This window comes from Drosophila willistoni (assembly GCF_018902025.1).
Source record: "Drosophila willistoni isolate 14030-0811.24 chromosome 2R unlocalized genomic scaffold, UCI_dwil_1.1 Seg167, whole genome shotgun sequence".
Taxonomy (NCBI): domain Eukaryota; kingdom Metazoa; phylum Arthropoda; class Insecta; order Diptera; family Drosophilidae; genus Drosophila; species Drosophila willistoni.
In genome coordinates, this window is record NW_025814050.1 from 23,454,144 (window position 1) to 23,471,462 (window position 17,319).

At 36.1% G+C, this 17,319-nt stretch overlaps 2 protein-coding genes across 2 annotated transcripts; both read left to right on the forward strand.

Annotated features, from left to right (window-relative positions):
• Positions 1–514: 514 nt before the first annotated feature.
• LOC6651750 (fibroblast growth factor receptor 3) lies at positions 515–17,311 on the forward strand. Its single transcript, XM_047010570.1, has 15 exons — positions 515–657; positions 13,389–13,720; positions 14,173–14,290; positions 14,367–14,597; positions 14,678–14,861; positions 15,018–15,250; positions 15,328–15,368; positions 15,436–15,587; positions 15,647–15,686; positions 15,740–15,905; positions 15,972–16,126; positions 16,192–16,477; positions 16,535–16,664; positions 16,720–16,825; positions 16,879–17,311. The coding sequence occupies exons 2-15, from the start codon at positions 13,433–13,435 to the stop codon at positions 17,230–17,232; spliced, it is 2,484 nt and encodes an 827-aa protein (XP_046866526.1). The 5' UTR covers positions 515–657; positions 13,389–13,432; the 3' UTR covers positions 17,233–17,311.
• On the forward strand, positions 9,146–11,175 carry LOC6651765 (facilitated trehalose transporter Tret1). Its single transcript, XM_002074279.4, has 5 exons — positions 9,146–9,269; positions 9,552–9,784; positions 9,872–10,002; positions 10,061–10,413; positions 10,488–11,175. Exons 1-5 carry the CDS (start codon positions 9,197–9,199, stop codon positions 11,105–11,107), a joined length of 1,410 nt encoding a protein of 469 aa, XP_002074315.2. The 5' UTR covers positions 9,146–9,196; the 3' UTR covers positions 11,108–11,175.
• Positions 17,312–17,319: the final 8 nt, after the last annotated feature.

The following is a 17,319-nucleotide window of genomic DNA, read 5'->3' on the forward strand; positions in this document are numbered from 1 at the left end:
TCAAGAAGTTAATGTTAATCAAAACATATTTGCATATTAGTGAGTGAAGGCAAAAAAAGGAAATCAAGAAAATTCTGCCATTGATCCAAAAGGGTGACAAGAGAAATAATAATAAATGTGCGAAAAAGTGAAAAGAAATTGCAAATGAGCAAGAGAAACGTTAGAAAAAAATAAATATTTACTCTACGAGGGGATAATAATTGAAAAGAGTTTATGAGACAACATTAATTTTAAACGGAAATTTAAATATATCGAGATTATTACAATACGAAAAATTGTGCTTTGTGGTGGTGCCACGGAAATGATATTCCTTCCAGTGCTTCAATACTATTTCCATTATTTATGTTTACCTATTTTTTCTGTTCGGGTTGCTTTTGTTAATTTTTCTCGCCATTGAAAAAAACCAAATTCAAATGTTTACGAAAGCGAAAAAAACAAATACCAAAGTGTTAGAGTTTGAAACGTAAACAATTTATTCCGATTTTTTTTGTGTGTTCATTTTTTTGTTTTTAAATGGCTCATAATTGGTATCGGTGAAAAGTAAAGCCAATCAAACTAACCAACCTGATATTGCAAAGTCAACACGGCCAATTGAAACTTGAATGTGAGAACGTGGACCGTACCCCTGCACAAGCAAAAGTGTCAATAGTTCAATTGGTAAGCTTACTAACACAAAATACAATTTTCACTTTGTGCCAACATAAATTATTCATACGAAATCATTTCTACTACATATCGAAATAAACATTGCCTGTCAGCTGCCTAGCTGAACTGCTCGACAGGCCTTTTTTGCTCCCATGGGTTAAATTGGTAGCCGTCTCCAAGACTTGATTAGATAGCAACTCAAAGGCAAAAGCACGAGTCGCAAAAAACAAAAAAAAGAAAAGGAAATACCAACACAACGAATTTCTGAATTTGTTATCCGCTTCAACTAAAAGGACGAGTGAGACAAACTGTAAAAATCTTTTTAAGCCGGAAAATCGTTTTATTCACTTAACTTTTATTCAAAGAATTCATAAACAATCTCTGGTTGAAGTTTGGGGATACTTTTTCTTAGGAATGCCAGCCACTTGGGCATTAGTGGAATTTCCCTCAAAATTTGAATCCTTTTTTAATTCTTAACATTTCCTTATAATCAGGGGTTTTTCATATTCAAAAATACAATGGAATTATGGAAACTTAAACCGACAGCCATGGACTTTTTTTTCATCCTTCTCTTTGCTATAAAACAAATTGGCGAGATATTGAAGCCATTCCTTTTTACAGTTTTATATCCAATTTTAAAAATGGTTTAATGGTCCTCTTGGTAGAATAAAACTGTTGTATATATTTCCATTTTTTATTTCTTTTAATGTTTTAAGGGTGGCAGCAGAATATCAACGACACGAAAAAAGAAATGTGAAATTCCTATGTTTACTTTTTTCGGTAAAGTTTTCACTGATATTAAATTTCACGGGAATCCAAAGTTGCCAAAAAACCAGAGAGTCGGGCTTAACTTCGACCGCCCCGAAGTTTGTATACCCTTGCAAGTTTTTTTTGTTACTGTTTCTGCTCTACGTATAATATAGTCATCCGATTTTCGGCACAGTCAGCTAACATATATCATTAAACTGATATATGTTACATTTTTGGGCAATCGTGTGAAAAGTACCCAAGTTATTCATAAAAGTTACTGTGTTTGGGAGCGAAATGACAAAGTCAAGTCATTCAATCTTGATCAAATTTGGTACAGTCATTAATATATATACTTACAATCGTAGATGCTTCTTTCTATGCTTTGCACACTTTAGACCAAAATTAAATTTACCCTTTTTGCAAGGGTATAAACAAGAAAAAAGAAAGCGAAAACAAGCACTAATGGGCTATCTTTAGCAGTTGATGTTTTTGTTTTTGTTAATTTATGTTTTTGCTTATCACGTATATAGGATCCGATTGATTATTGAATTTTAACTGTGCAAAAATTCTACGAAAATTGTGCTTTCTTTCTTGTTTACTATCAACTGATACATAAAAAATTCTGCAAACTGTGAGACACTGTATGAACTTTGGTTCACTTGAAGTTCACAAACACTTTTGGTGTTTGTTAGACACTTTGAAGTTCCTTTGATACCTTTGTTTACAAGTGTCGAACTTTTTTTTAGGCCATGGATTCTTCCTCGACTAGGATCTGTAAGAAACAAAGGTTAAAGAAAGTTGCTGTATTTGCTTTGCTTTGACTTTATGAATTATTAAAACCTTGACTCGGTTTCTCCTTTATTGTCCTTTATCCTACGCATTACGCTTTCTTATCTGCAATATATCCGAATGATTCATTTTTTATGTTCTTTTGTTGGCTTGATGGCTGACTAAGTTCATAAATTTGATTGATGATCTAAATTGTTCGGGTGCGCAATAAACTTTCAGTTGACTCTTGAGAGAAAACAAAAAAAAACAAAGAACAAAAACAAAAAACACATAATGTGTACTTGTATTGTGCCCACATCGCAGCAATCGACAATATCGACGACATATCTATCTATCAGGTAAATTGCTTCTTGCATTTTAGGCAATTTAGAGATACACGAGAAGCAGATTCCATTGGAAGAGTACACACCCCCTTTTGGTAAGGTCGTTGGGTCGTCTGATCATGTGAACATATAAATGAGTAAATACGCTCATACATATACAGAAAAGTATATTCAGATATATGTATATATATTTTTCTTTTTGACCGTTGCTGACAATTTCATTTTATTATTATTTTTTTTTTTTTTTTGGTTTTTCTATTAGATTGTGCGTTAATTTATATACACTTGCAACAAGTTTTGTGATTCTATACAGCTGTTTGTAACGCAGAGAACGAGACGTTTTCGAACATATGAAGCATACATATAAACTCTTGATCAGTAAAATTAGTAAAATATTTTAGTTCATCTGGTCCAGTGATTCTTTCTCCATCCAGTTATGAAGATGAAATTCGTTATTTAATCTCATTATTTTACATAAATAAGAGAGTAAGGGTATATAACTTTCGGCATGGTCGATGTTAGCTTCTTTGATTTTTTTTTTTTTTTTTTGCTTTGTGGAGGCCACTTTAAGTGATAAGCGAAAACGTTATGCCGCCATTTTGAGTGTGTATTTATATACACACTTATTTCAGTTTTAGTTATTTCACTAATTATCGAACTAAAAATTAGTCATATTCCCTCTCTTTCTTTCTTTTGCACTGCAGAGAATGCTCTGCCTCTTCTCTATATATGGCTTAAAGTCATGTTATTTATAATTGCGAACATGGTCAATACATATATAAGGAGAAACTCACGCATATACATAATGATATTCTATAGTATTTGTATGATTAAGTAGCCGCATTTAATCTACTTAAACACGCGCTATAATTGATAAATAATTCAACCAACTAGCCAACAGAAAGTTACCTATACAAGAATGTCACATTGATGCCAACATTTTTTCATCATACTTAGGTCATAAAAGTTAATAAACAGATCAAATTGTGTAAATGTGTAGAAAATAGTGCTTAATAATGCATTAAATAATGTTAAAATATGTAGTTTTAAATTAAGAGCAAATAAATGTTTACTTTGTGTAAATAAATCCCTTGGAATATACGTAGTAATTATTATCTTCCCATCGCATTTCTGATTCCATGTTGTTGAAATTTTAATACAATACTGAATATGAATATGCTAGGGTATTAATCTTATTAATTGATTTCATATTTACTTCTGTCATGTGTATAATTTTATTTTTTATAAAGTTTTTTTGTGCAACATTGCGTATACGTAATACGAGGCCAACTAAATGAACCCACACAGATTTTTTATTTATTTACTTTACTGTTCTTCCATTCATTGTGCTATTTTTGGGGTCAACACAAAGTAAATTAACGAGCAATTTTTGTTCTTGTTTTTTTTTCATTATTTTTTTTGATACATTTTCAAATTTACCGATCGACCCCCCAAGCTCTGTGGTTTGATAAGACTCCACACAATATTTTTTTTTTGCGCAGATGTCGAATCGACTAGACGTCATAGTTTTTGTGTTAAATTATCTCACATATGTATGTATACATATAGCATATACTGTACAGAAATACCTATACATTGTATTTGTATGTATGTGTGTGTATAGAAAGTGTTGTATTGTAGAATTGAAGTTTATATATTAGGCAGACGGCAGACGGCATCGATATCTCATCAATTATTTTGGACACTGAAAGCTTTAAAAGGCGAACGCAACTGCGGGACACACACGCACACACACACATACATACATACAGACTTTATATAGAGATATGTATGTTCATATACATACGCTCTCATACACATTTGCAGAATGAAAATGAAACAATTTAGTGAAACAAAAGCAACCGGAAAAAAAAAAACAAAATCAAATCAAAATAATTTATTTCCAAAAAGAACAACAAAAGAGAAAAGTTTAGAAATTATTTTATATACAAATTTGACCAAATTTAAATCTGGTATGACCTCAAGGGCACCTTAATCTCACATGTGTTTTGCATAATTTCAATTACATAATAGTATAATATTTTAGACAAAATAATTTTGTGCAAAGGACCAAGAATTATTTATATAATTTTTGTTTCTCCATATATCATACTCGTTGAAAATGTAAAAAATAATTGTAAAATAAATAATATTTGCCTTAAACAATGCAATCCAGTATATGAAAACGTGTATTCAATTTGTAGCAATGTTTGAACTGAATTCAACCGAGTTTAATTAACATTTAATTGTCTTGAAAATGCCGGTAATTTTGCCATTTTATCCTAATATTATGATATTAAATATTAGTGAAAAAAGCATTGTGAGAGGAAAAATTTTCATATTTTAACATATTTGTTTAAGGTAATTAATAATTAAAAATAAGCCCACATTTTGCATTAAAACTACCTAATTAATACCAATTTATGCAATATACATCAATCAATCATGACTAGTAAATGGTGGAAACAAATGCCTTTATCGTATTTAACGTAGATTTATCGTCACAAAGGCGTTCAAAGTTCTGTTTTATTATGGGAAATTCAAGAAGTGTTTTGCTCGATATTTGGCCGAATTTACAAGAGATAGCTTTTTTGTTTTGTTTTTTAGGAACAGTCGACACGCATGGTTTATAGTTCATTTTGAAAAGTTGAAAGTCCAATCTAATACCCAAACACTTCAAATTAGTCTGTTTATTAAACACACATGGAGACCTTATCAAGGCAAATACATTGAGTTTATAAGTGCTTGGACATATACACGTATATAGAATTTATCGGCAGGTGCAATACATTGCAAAAGAAGCCGATTACAGCAGGTTTTTTTCGATTGAAATGGCTGGCTTCTATATATCTACATATTCTTACTACTACGTACAACGTTTTGTATTGCCCCTGGACGAGAACTAAAGGTTGTTCGATCACCCATCAGAGCGCCAAAAAACAAACCAAAGCAATTTGTTGAAGTTGGCGTAAAATAGTATACAAATTGAACTTATCAAAAAAAATCGAGTATAGCAAGCACGATAACGATTAGAGGGACGTGCGCGCTAAGTGACGAAGCGAAAATTAAAAAAAGAACAAAAAACCAAACAATTGAATATGTAAAATTTTGTCAACGGTCTAGAGATACCCTGCAAGATTGGGTTGGTAAATTGTGATAATATCAACACAGCTTATAACAGATTTAATAACATTCATGAAAGGATAATGCTTTGTTTTGGTTTTGACTTTACTTTGTTGTCTGTAAATTATCCTTAAGGTATATTTTTTATTTGTTATTTTGTTTTGTTTGAGTGTCGATCTTCTTAATCTGAAATCATAAGGTTTATTTTATCTAACAAGTTTGTTTGAGACAACAATTTAAATTCACATGAATTAAACGTGCCTAGCAAGGATTTCTAAGGGTTGACAAGCCAATATACCCGACTTATCTACAGTGTATGGGATGAGAAAAAGTGTCGAAAAACCTTTCAGTTTCTAAACATTTTCCACATACAGATACATGTACATGCCTGTGTTAGTCACACACACACACAATTCTCGATAAGAGTTTAAAGTTGTTTTTTCTGTTAGGGTTTTATTTTTGATATTTGTTTGGTTTTGCCTTTTAGACGGTTTTTTTCCTGCGTTTACTGTTTGTTGCTGTGGCGATTTTTCACCTGATCTGGTGTAATTTTTTTTCCCCTTTCTTTTTGTTTTTTCTCTTTTGAATTTGACTGTTTGTTTGCCTGGCATTTAACGAATTGACAGCCACAAGATTTGTTAGTACAAAATTATCAATTGATTAAAGAGTTAAACAGTAGCAGAAGCCAAATTTATGACTGAGACAGTAGTCTAAGGGGGCCTCACACTAGCACACATCCATTGGCTGGAAGCTCAAAATGTCAACGCACAACTATGGCCCATTTGCAGCTATCAATAAGCTTTATTTAATGCGCTCAATATCTATGGAAAAATAATATATGTAGGTATATGTTCCATGTTGTTTTCATATATTTTGATTGCAATGTTCTTTGGACTTATCGAACGACTTCTAGCTAGTCTAGAAAATATATCTTCTTATGGTTTTCTTATCGGTTAGCGATCAACCAAAAAACTAGACGAGGGAATTCCAATGAAAGTAGCCGAAAATGGTAACAGGACTCAGGTTAATAAAAATATATTTACATATATTTAATCTAAATGTAGTTTCAAACTTTACGATTGCGTAATTTTAAAGGTTCATCTAAGTAGAGTTGTGTAGTTGACTAACCAGAGAATTGATTAAGCTGTTGCTCTGCCAAAACTTAACTACCGTGACCTGAATTGGGTCAACATTGGTAATGCTTTAGCTGGCGCACCGTGCGTATACTTTATTATTGACTGAGAAGTTGAAAATAAACACTGATTTTTTGAAACCTATTAGGCGCATTTAAGATATTAAACATTAAACTTTGCAGAAAAGCTCGATTAATACCCTATAACAGGGTATATTTGGGTTTCAAACGCAAAAAAGTTTATTATAAGTTTATTGTTTATTTGAATAGGAGTAACCGACAAGATAAATTCAATCCAATCCAAAGCAAACATTTAGATTACATAACCATGTCGCCGTACTGTGCTTTTGGCTTAGCAAATAGATTTTTAAGATTCTTACCTAGGTCAAGATCTAGATACTTTGTGAAATTAAAAGTTTCTTAGAAAAAAACAAAGTCATGGTATAAACTAGAACCACTAACCATAGAACACATAGATGGGACAAACTCATGATTTTTTGATTGCAAACGCTAGCCTAGTCATGGAACCCCAGAGAACTTCGGGAAAACCCGAACGCTCTCACTCTCAATGAGAGCGTAAAATGGGGAGAGGGCAAAGCAGCTACGAAAAAATTTCAGTCTAGCACAGACTACCGAACGACGAAGGCAGGCCTACGTCGCTTGTGATTTCGTTCTGTCTATGTATGTGTACACTCGTCGGTACATGCTCAGGCTTCGTAGTGTGTGTGTGACGTGAAGTTGTACAACATCGCATTTCAATAGCTCGCTCGACCAAAATTTTTCATTTTCGACAAAACAGCGGCAATGCGAATAGGATATGCCCCTGTCGAAAGAATATCAAGAAATATTGGCATCGGCTACGTATGTGTCCCGGTGGCTGTGCCGATAGAGTGTTTGCTTAGCAATAGGAATGTCGCTGGTTCGAATCCCAACTCGATTATCGTTAACGAAGTTTTTTTTTGTCTATTTTTTTTATTTATATAAAAATAAAAAAATAAAAATAAACAAAAGGAAAACAAAACAAAATGAAAATAAATAAAAAAAAATCAAAAAGGAACAAAATAAAAAATAAAACAAAAACAAAAACGACAAAACCAACAAAAAAAAAAAATACTATATGGCTTTTGGAAAAATTATGCGGTGCATCTGAAAAGAGCGTTCGGAAAATAGAAATTTTGAAGTCTTAGGGGGTTATCCTAATAATAATATAAATAATGTTTCTTTGTTTTGTTTTTTTTTTTTGTTGGTTTTGTCGTTTTTGTTTTTGTTTTATTTTTTATTTTGTTCCTTTTTGATTTTTTTTTATTTATTTTCATTTTGTTTTGTTTTCCTTTTGTTTATTTTTATTTTTTTATTTTTATATAAATAAAAAAAATAGACAAAAAAAAACTTCGTTAACGATAATCGAGTTGGGATTCGAACCAGCGACATTCCTATTGCTAAGCAAACACTCTATCGGCACAGCCACCGGGACACATACGTAGCCGATGCCAATATTTCTTGATATTCTTTCGACAGGGGCATATCCTATTCGCATTGCCGCTGTTTTGTCGAAAATGAAAAATTTTGGTCGAGCGAGCTATTGAAATGCGATGTTGTACAACTTCACGTCACACACACACTACGAAGCCTGAGCATGTACCGACGAGTGTACACATACATAGACAGAACGAAATCACAAGCGACGTAGGCCTGCCTTCGTCGTTCGGTAGTCTGTGCTAGACTGAAATTTTTTCGTAGCTGCTTTGCCCTCTCCCCATTTTACGCTCTCATTGAGAGTGAGAGCGTTCGGGTTTTCCCGAAGTTCTCTGGGGTTCCATGACTAGGCTAGCGTTTGCAATCAAAAAATCATGAGTTTGTCCCATCTATGTGTTCTATGGTTAGTGCTAGAACTTTTCGTGCCTCATGATTTTTGCGTCAGTTTCTGGCGTCAAAACATTCAAAGATCTAAGATAGTAGCCAAGTTACGTCGAGCTGTATAAGTGATTTACTAGGTACCATGTTATATTACGTGTAAATACTATATAACAATAATAAAGAGGAAACTGAAATTTGGCTAACGCCCACCGGAGACATCAGTCATTCTGAGAGATACCAGAGACCACCTACTTAGCGTTTTTAGATGAATTTCATTTGTGTTTATCAAAAGATTTAGATAACATTTAGTTCGCTCAGATTTGTGCCTATAAGTAGAGGGTCCAGGTTGATTTCACCAGACATTTTAAGACAATTCATTGAGCTGTAACTAACGCGTTTTCCAGTGTAATGGAAAAAGGATATCAACGAACTATATTTTTAAGAAAGACTTTCAAGCACTTGTAGGAGAAGAAAGTGTTAACTTAAAATAATACAAATCTGTGATTTAGTAAAAACATAAACAAAATATATTCATATAGTTCTGATCTGTAGTCTAAGGATCTCGAAGATAATCAACATGTTTCTCAACACATTTAAATCGGGAATATTTCAAAAGGAATTTCGTCGCCAATTGTTCGTCACCCTGAGTGGTATGTGTTGTACGATAAGAGAAATAGCAGTGGAAATTTTTCAGCTCTCATTAATGTGAAAGTTCTAATAAGTTTTCCACCACAAAGAACTGTTTGAGTTGTGTGCTTAAGTTTCCTGTGTGTGTGAAGGACTCGCTCAATGTACTTTTGGGATTTCGAAAGCCTATTCATATGTAAAATTTCCAAAGTAACTGTTGATGGGGGTTATTAAATCTTGACAGGTGTCGGGCATAAGCTCTAATATATTTACACATAAATGCTTTGTGGCTTGTCTTCCTCTAGCTGTGCTCATCACCTTCTGTCATGGCATCGCCTTGGGCTGGCTCTCACCCATGCTGCCACAGCTGCAGTCAAAAGAGGAGACCCCCTTGGACTTCTTTATCGATGTGAATGAAGCCTCCTGGCTGGGAGCTGCGATTAGTTTGGGCGGTGTATCAGGCAATTTTTTCTTCTCATTTGTGATGGGTCGCTTTGGACGTAAAGTGGCTCTATACGGCCTGGCCATACCTAATACGGTGGGTGTCATGACATGTACTTACCTATTCCATCTGTATGGAATCTAACCCCTTCTCACATGTCTCTCTTTCTCTCTGCATCTATAGTGTATATGGGTGCTATTTTATTTTGCTTCATCCGTTGAGATGCTCTATGTGGCTAGGGTTTGTGCGGGTCTCACAGGTGGTGGCATGTTTGTGGTGTTGCCGATTTTCATTAGTGAAATTGCCGATAATAGGTAAGCAATGGATTTAGTACATCACAAAGTATTGGAATCTATTCAATCCATTTTGCAGTGTGCGTGGGCGTTTCGGTTCCTTTTTTTCATTGGGTATCAACATGGGCATTTTGGTGGGCTTCATTGTGTCCTCCCATGTGCCATATCACGTCATTCCGTGTGCGGTTATTGCCCTGCCGCTGGTCTATCTATTTCTGTGCACTCGTTTTCCGGAAACGCCGCATCAGTTGCTCCGTTGGGGTCGCGAGCAGGAGGCTCAACAATCTTTGCGATTTTATCGTCGTTGCGATGGTCCCGTCGTATCCAAGGAAGCGGAGCGAGCCTATCAAAAGGAATACGATACTATGCTTCACGTTATACAGCAACAAGTGAAGGCCTCCGAAACAGTGGGCCTGTCAATTCAAGATTTCTGTAAGTCAATTGATGAGAATTAAGGTCAATTACAATTTAATTACAGACTATTCTATTTTTGGGTGTGTTTCCAGGCAACAAGCGTGCCCTAATGGCCTTGCTGACTGGATTAGTGTTAATGATAGCCAATATTTTCACCGGCACCTTTGCCTTCATCAACTACATGTCCAATATTTTCGAAGCTGTCCACACGACTTTGGAGCCCAACACGAACACGATAATCATTGGTGCCGTCCAGATATTGGGCACCATTGCCAGCATCTACTTGGTGGATCGTTATGGTAGAAAACCCCTATTGATCATCTCATCCGCTGGCAGTGCCCTGGGAACAGCTGTTTTTGGCCTGTATGCCTTCTTTGCCGAAGAAACGGATGCCGATCTATCGGCGTACTCCGCTTGGCTCCCAGTGGTCATAATGGCTGTGATTATATTCATTGCAAATGTGGGTATCATTTCTGTGACCATGGTGGTTCTGGTCGAGATATTGCCACAAAAGATTCGAGCAGTCGCCACAAGCTTTTGCTTGGGTTGTCTCAGTTTCTTTGCCTTCACATCGCTAAAAGCCTTTCCATTGATGATGCATTATTTGGGCCTGGCGGCAACCATGTGGGGCTGTGCCGCAGTCGCTGCTCTGGTCCTGTTCTATGTGGTTGTCTTTGTCGAGGAGACCAAAGGACGAGTCACCTATGAGTAATGTTAAGTCTATTTATAAATTCTTTGTAAGAAATAAAATATATTTACAGATATTTGTATGAAAATTGACTCTCTCTTCGATCCATAAATCATGTGTTATCCTCGCATTCCTCCATTGTATTCGCCGTTTTAAGGCACTTCCAGACGAATTCGTAAATAACGTAACGCGTACGTTTATCAGCCGCAATCACAATGGCCACAATGGGTGACTCAGCACATAAAAGTCATTATTTAATTTATGTTTAGACTTGATAATTCCTCACACTCATTGCGATAACAATAAAATATGCAGATGGATTTACTTTCAAAAAACCCATACACCCATTCTGCTTGCTTCATATCAATTTTAGTATATGAAATTGCAGATTTTGACCCATCTTGATTTTCATTTTTATTTGTGTATGGAAATGGAAATGTCGCCATTTCCATTTGGAGCATCACAATAATTGTATGTGCAGAGAAAGAGTCAGTCACACGACCACTAAGTGATTTTCCCATAGCTTTTTTGTCGTATTTTTGAACACGCGTCTGTCGCGTTGACACTTGCTAAACAAAAAGCACATTGACGATGATGACGACGACGACAAAGTCGACGATGGCAACTGCTGGGTGGGATTAATGTGAGCGCTTATAAATAATAATGCTAACAAAGCTAACTAATTGTTGACATGACATTAACAGTAGCGTTGGTTGGATGGCTGCTGTTTAGGTACGTAGCCGATGTCATAAATTAAGCCATGTCACAGCATTTTTATGGGTGGATTCCTAGCCATTCCCTCCCCCCCCCACACCAGCTATTCCCAGTAGCCACCGACAACATCATCACGACTCGGGCACATTTCAGTTTGTTTTGGTTTAACACCCCCAAGAAAATACAGATACAAAAAATGGGCAATGGCAAGCCCCCCTTGTTAAACGTAAAAGACGTAATGAAATGTTTTAAATTTTTCTTTATCTAAGGACGTCAAAGAATTGACAATGTGGTGAAGTAACTAGAAAAAAACATATTACATATGAGAATTTAATTTAAAAATGATGGGATTCCATAACCACATAGAATATTTTATAATGATGTCAATTTATGTAAAAGCTTAAAATAAAAGATGTGAATTTTCTTGGATTGAGCTAAACCTTTTCTAAAATTATTTATAAATCTGATTTTCCTTTACTTTACATAGACAAATAACCAAGATACTGAATATAGCACTGCGATTGCTGCAGGGTATAAAAAGCTTCGTCGTCTGAGCCAAAAAACTGCGCTACTTTAGTCGGCTTAAGCAAGCATTTAAACTTTGCTCATGCAGTGTGCCATAATTTCCTTCTGTCTAATATCACAAACGATTGCTAGACTCACTATTTTGATAAGAAAATGCGAAACTTTACTCACGCTGGGCATTTTTTATATGCAATCAGCTGTGAAAAGTGTTTTTGTTTTTTTGTCGACCATTGTGTTTGTTGTGTTTTTTTTAGGTTGTTATATTAACAATTATCTTTGAGTGCAGCACAAACTTGAGTTTTGACATTGAAATGGGGAAAAAAGACAACTATAAATGAGCTTGCCTTTTGAACGAGAAGGGAGGTGGGCAACAAGAGAATGTCGTTAAGTGGAGTCGACTCGAAATATTCCGACAATATGTTTGGCTTCATCCTTTTGTGCGAAACTAATACGAACAATAGAGCAGAAAATTGCTGGACACATTGGCAAAGGACGATGGGAAAATAGTATGTCATTCATTATCAAAATCCACTCCACTGAAAATGACAGTGACAACCAACAGGGCGGATGAGGAATGTGGGCAAAAACTGTGCGGATTTAACGACACGCAGCAAATTAATTTCCGCGGAATTCATAATTAGTTGGAAAAGGATATCCTCATTGATATAGCTTTCCTTTGTGAAGAGATGTGTGCATTTCATTTGTTGACATTTATATCAAATAACCGGCTTTTGCGTATTTTCCACCAACCGAAGCATTTAAATTATGTACGAAAAAAAAATACACATAAACCAGGATAGCCGAATTAAAGCATATGGACAAAAGTCATTTAGCGACAAATGAGCCAGAAGAAAACAAATAGAAATATTGATGAAATGTCTGTAAAATACATACATACACACTTGCACACAAGCGTGCCTTACCCTTAGGACATTTTGACAGAGAATTGATGGTGCTTAGCAGAGTGCCTAAAAGTAGGCAAAACATTTTAAATTTTCCAATTCATCTTTATTTCCTTTACTAACTTCTTTACAATTACTTAATTTTTCTCTATTATTTCTTTCAGTAAATGTAGCATAACACCAACTATGAGCACAAAAAACTGTCAGGATGCGGCAATCCAATTATATCAGAAATCTATTGACTTTGATATGCCTATTTTGCTGCCACTTGATATCAACCCTCGATGCTGTGCAGAAGAGTGCAACAGCGTACACAACAATGCCACAGGCGGACATGAAATTCAATCATTATATTACAATACCAAACAGCAACTTTCAATCAGTAGAGTCTTCGACAACAACAGATGCAACAATAACAACTGCCATAGTTGGCATAGTTGAAGATCGAAAACTTCCGGAAATTAACAAAACGACGAGAATGAAAACCAATTTGTTGGTAAGTGGCTTACAAAATATGTTGATATTTTCAAATTCCTGTTTCTGACGGTTCTTGGCTAAAAAGTAGTGAAATTACGTATATTAAAATGCCATAACATTATTAAAAAGCTAAAAACAACATAATTAAAACATTTATGTTTGCAAAAAATTAAGCGAGAATGAAATAAAATAGTTGAGCTCTTGCGAAACATTGTTTTAAACAATTTTAAAATGCTTTTACCACATATCCTCATTAATTGTTGAACTTTTCACGGTTTCCACTGTACATATGTGGTTTTAGTTTACTTAACGTTTATCAACATTTCGCGTTAAATCTGACTGAGTATCACAATGGCGGTAAAGCGTGGGTTAATTGAATTTTGTGGTTATTTAATCAAAACAAAGCCCTTTAATATTGGTATTGCAACACTTTGGTTGTAATTAATAATCATTCTTGCGTTTAATCTGTAGCAACAGCAGCAATTCCAAAAGCCAGATGTTCAAATAACTGAGATAAGTGCAAATGTAACATTATATATGAACAAAATTCCACGATTGCAAGTGCACTGGCTTGATAATTTGCCAAATGGTAAGTACCCTTTCACCTACAGATGGTTCAATCATGGTTCAACTGCAATTCGAATTATGTGTTGTTTGTTGCACAGGCACTTCCTACAACGTTCTTGTCAGTGCTGTGAACAACACACGCTGTCCGGATGCCCCGTGCAGCGAGTACGGCATCAAAGAGAAGCCAAAAATGTTTGTTTTCTTGCCTCTAAATCCAAATTTGAATGTGGAATCTGTCGACTGCAACTACATGTTTGGTTGCCAGTACAAAGTCACGGTGGAGACATCGAATGCCCTTGTTAGGCATTCCACCAATGTGTTCATACCACGTAGGTGCAAATTTTGTCGCCGTTAAATGCCAAATTCTTTGCATTTAAGATTGACAATTTGAAAATTTGTGTCCTTTTAGCATGTGTGGCTGGAAGATGTTCATGTCAGTCGGTACCAGCGCCGCCGAAAGTGCTCACCAAGGCCAAAATGCTGACCAACGACACAATTAGCATCAGTTTCTCCATACAGGCCAGCGAACAATTGCGAAAGGAGCAAGCCAGCCATCTGCATGAGACCTTGAGACCCTATAAAATGCAAATCAGGTAAGACTAGAGATTAAACTTTATCCCATTTTCTCTTTGATTGATTTGAAATGAAAAGTATTACTACCGATTTCATCAAGTCTCAAATAGTTTTTACATGTATATCATATTTTCAATTTCATTTCACAAGACGAGTTTTAATTGGTATTTCCGCAGAATAAATGAAGAGACAAACCCATCTCTACCATGGGGTGGTGTGCTAAAACATTTGTTGAATACTGTATACAATGTGGGCGAGTTGAATTTCAAACCCACAGCCAAGGGATTTGAGGGAATGCTGAAGTTATCACTGGGCACCCAGTTGAGAGAAAAGGCATCTCTCAATTTGCAAGCGGTTATCATAGATCCAGCGGGTTGTGAGGGAGCTCGGAGTGTTACCAAGGTGCCAGGTATTTAAACGCATTAGGTTACATGCTCCTAAAACAATGCCAACAAAAACACTTTATCTCTCTCTCTCTCTCTGCAGTGCCCACAAATCCTGTTCTACTGGACGATGAAGACAATTTGGTATGCCAAATGTGAAAATGCATTTCCCTTGTAGTATTCCATAAGTGTTTCTATTTTGTCGTTACAGAACAATTCAGTTATAGTTACGTGCACATTGCTCATTATTGTGATTCTGTCCGGTTTCATTGTATCCGTGCTCCGACGTCGACGTGCGCAATCAAAGGCAAAACTTCACAGTGAGGAGATTTATTTGCAATCCTTAGCTGCCACGGCCATAGAGTAAGTTCCTTTGCAAGTCTTTCATTACGATTACATAAAGCATTGAGTTTTCTCTCTAGAATGGAGGATAACATCAACTACGTGGACAAGTATGTGGAGGTAAGTGCATTAGCAGTTCCCTGGAGCTTACGTGCTAAACTTTTAATTAATAGCAATCACAAGCTCTGGGCCTGGCCGATATATTCGAAATGCCACATTCAGCCATTCGAATTGGGCGCATGTTAGGCGAGGGAGCCTTTGGCTATGTTCATGAAGCTTCGGCCAGCAATCTTAGACGCATGAGAGGAACCACAATTGTGGCCGTAAAGCAATTGAAACGTAAGTCCGAGTTGTTGACCACCGAAATAGGATTGAAGAATGATTTAAATTTATGCTTTCGTATAGCCAATCCCACGGCAGATGAGGTGGCTGAGTTTTTGGCCGAAATCGAAATGCTCAAGGGTGTGGGCACACATCACAATGTGGTTTGCTTCCTGGGCTGTTGCACAATCAAGGCTCCATATCTGATGATAATGGAATATGTGGGTCGTGGTAATTTGGTTAGTTACATCATGCTTCATGTCACGACGTTTCTATTATAATTGGTTAAATTTGCATTTTGTAGCTTAGTTATTTGCGTACTGTTCGCCAAGAGGCAAACAAATTTCGCAACCGGAATGCCAACTATACGACATGTAGGCCAATACAAATATCGGGCAGCAATTCCTCAAAAATTGGCACTGGAAACAACGTGGACAGTGTGAACTACATCGAGTTGAAGGCGTCCACTCAAACTGTGGGCACCGACACTTCGGATGCATCTGCTTCATCTTCAGTGCCGCAAATGAGAATGAATGGTGGAGTGGGACTCAATCACCAGCCAAGGGAACCAAAGATATCCTTTGCCGAGAGTAAGTGACTAAGCATGTAATTTTATATCTCGGCAATGACTCAATTAAAATCTACAGCCACATATACGATTGTGGAGGATGACGAGTTGCCATTCGAGTATATACTGGATAACAAGGAGTTGCATAATTTTGCTCTTCAGATTGCAAACGGCATGCGTTTCCTGGAAGAGCAGGAAATCACTCATCGGTAAGATTATGAAATGTCACTGCATCAGTTGTTTTTATATGTCTCTCAATTACAGTGATTTAGCTGCTCGAAATGTGCTAATTGACCATAACAAGACCTTGAAGATATCCGATTTTGGGCTCTCGAGGCATGGCGTCTATACGAATACAAAAACAAGAAAAGTAAATAACATTACATGAGTTTGATGCATTCATTTTCATTTGATTTCATTTAGTTACCCTTGCGCTGGCTGTCCATTGAGGCAATCCGCGACAATCTCTACTCGAGCAAAAGTGACATTTGGGCATACGGTGTGGTACTGTGGGAGATTGGTACATTGGGCGCATCACCGTATCCAACGATAAGCAATAGCGAATTGATACCCTTCCTAATGGCTGGGAATCGTTTAGAACGACCTGAGATTTGTACACCGCAGGTGTATACTATAATGCTGCAATGTTGGTTGGAAGATCCCGAGGAGCGGCCCACATTCGATGCTCTCTATAAGGTATTAAGCCCCAAGACCACATATGTGGACATTAACAGTCTGAGTGATGATTACGTATTTCCACCGATTAAAGAGAATTAAGCTTAAGGTATTGTTAGTTTCTAAGAGAGATTCCATATTTAAGAGTTATTCACATATCCCAAAAAAATATATATGTACCTACTACAT

Excerpts from the sequence above, each read along its gene's own strand:
- LOC6651765 (XM_002074279.4), top strand. The coding sequence starts at position 9,197 with ATGTTTCTCAACACATTTAAATCGGGAATATTTCAAAAGGAATTTCGT. Across the intron at positions 9,270-9,551 it reads ATTGTTCGTCACCCTGAGTG|CTGTGCTCATCACCTTCTGT; the intron begins GTATGTGTTGTA and ends GTCTTCCTCTAG. Across the intron at positions 10,003-10,060 it reads AGTGAAATTGCCGATAATAG|TGTGCGTGGGCGTTTCGGTT; the intron begins GTAAGCAATGGA and ends TCCATTTTGCAG.
- LOC6651750 (XM_047010570.1), top strand. The coding sequence starts at position 13,433 with ATGCGGCAATCCAATTATATCAGAAATCTATTGACTTTGATATGCCTA. Across the intron at positions 14,862-15,017 it reads CCCTATAAAATGCAAATCAG|AATAAATGAAGAGACAAACC; the intron begins GTAAGACTAGAG and ends GTATTTCCGCAG. Across the intron at positions 15,251-15,327 it reads GAGTGTTACCAAGGTGCCAG|TGCCCACAAATCCTGTTCTA; the intron begins GTATTTAAACGC and ends CTCTCTCTGCAG.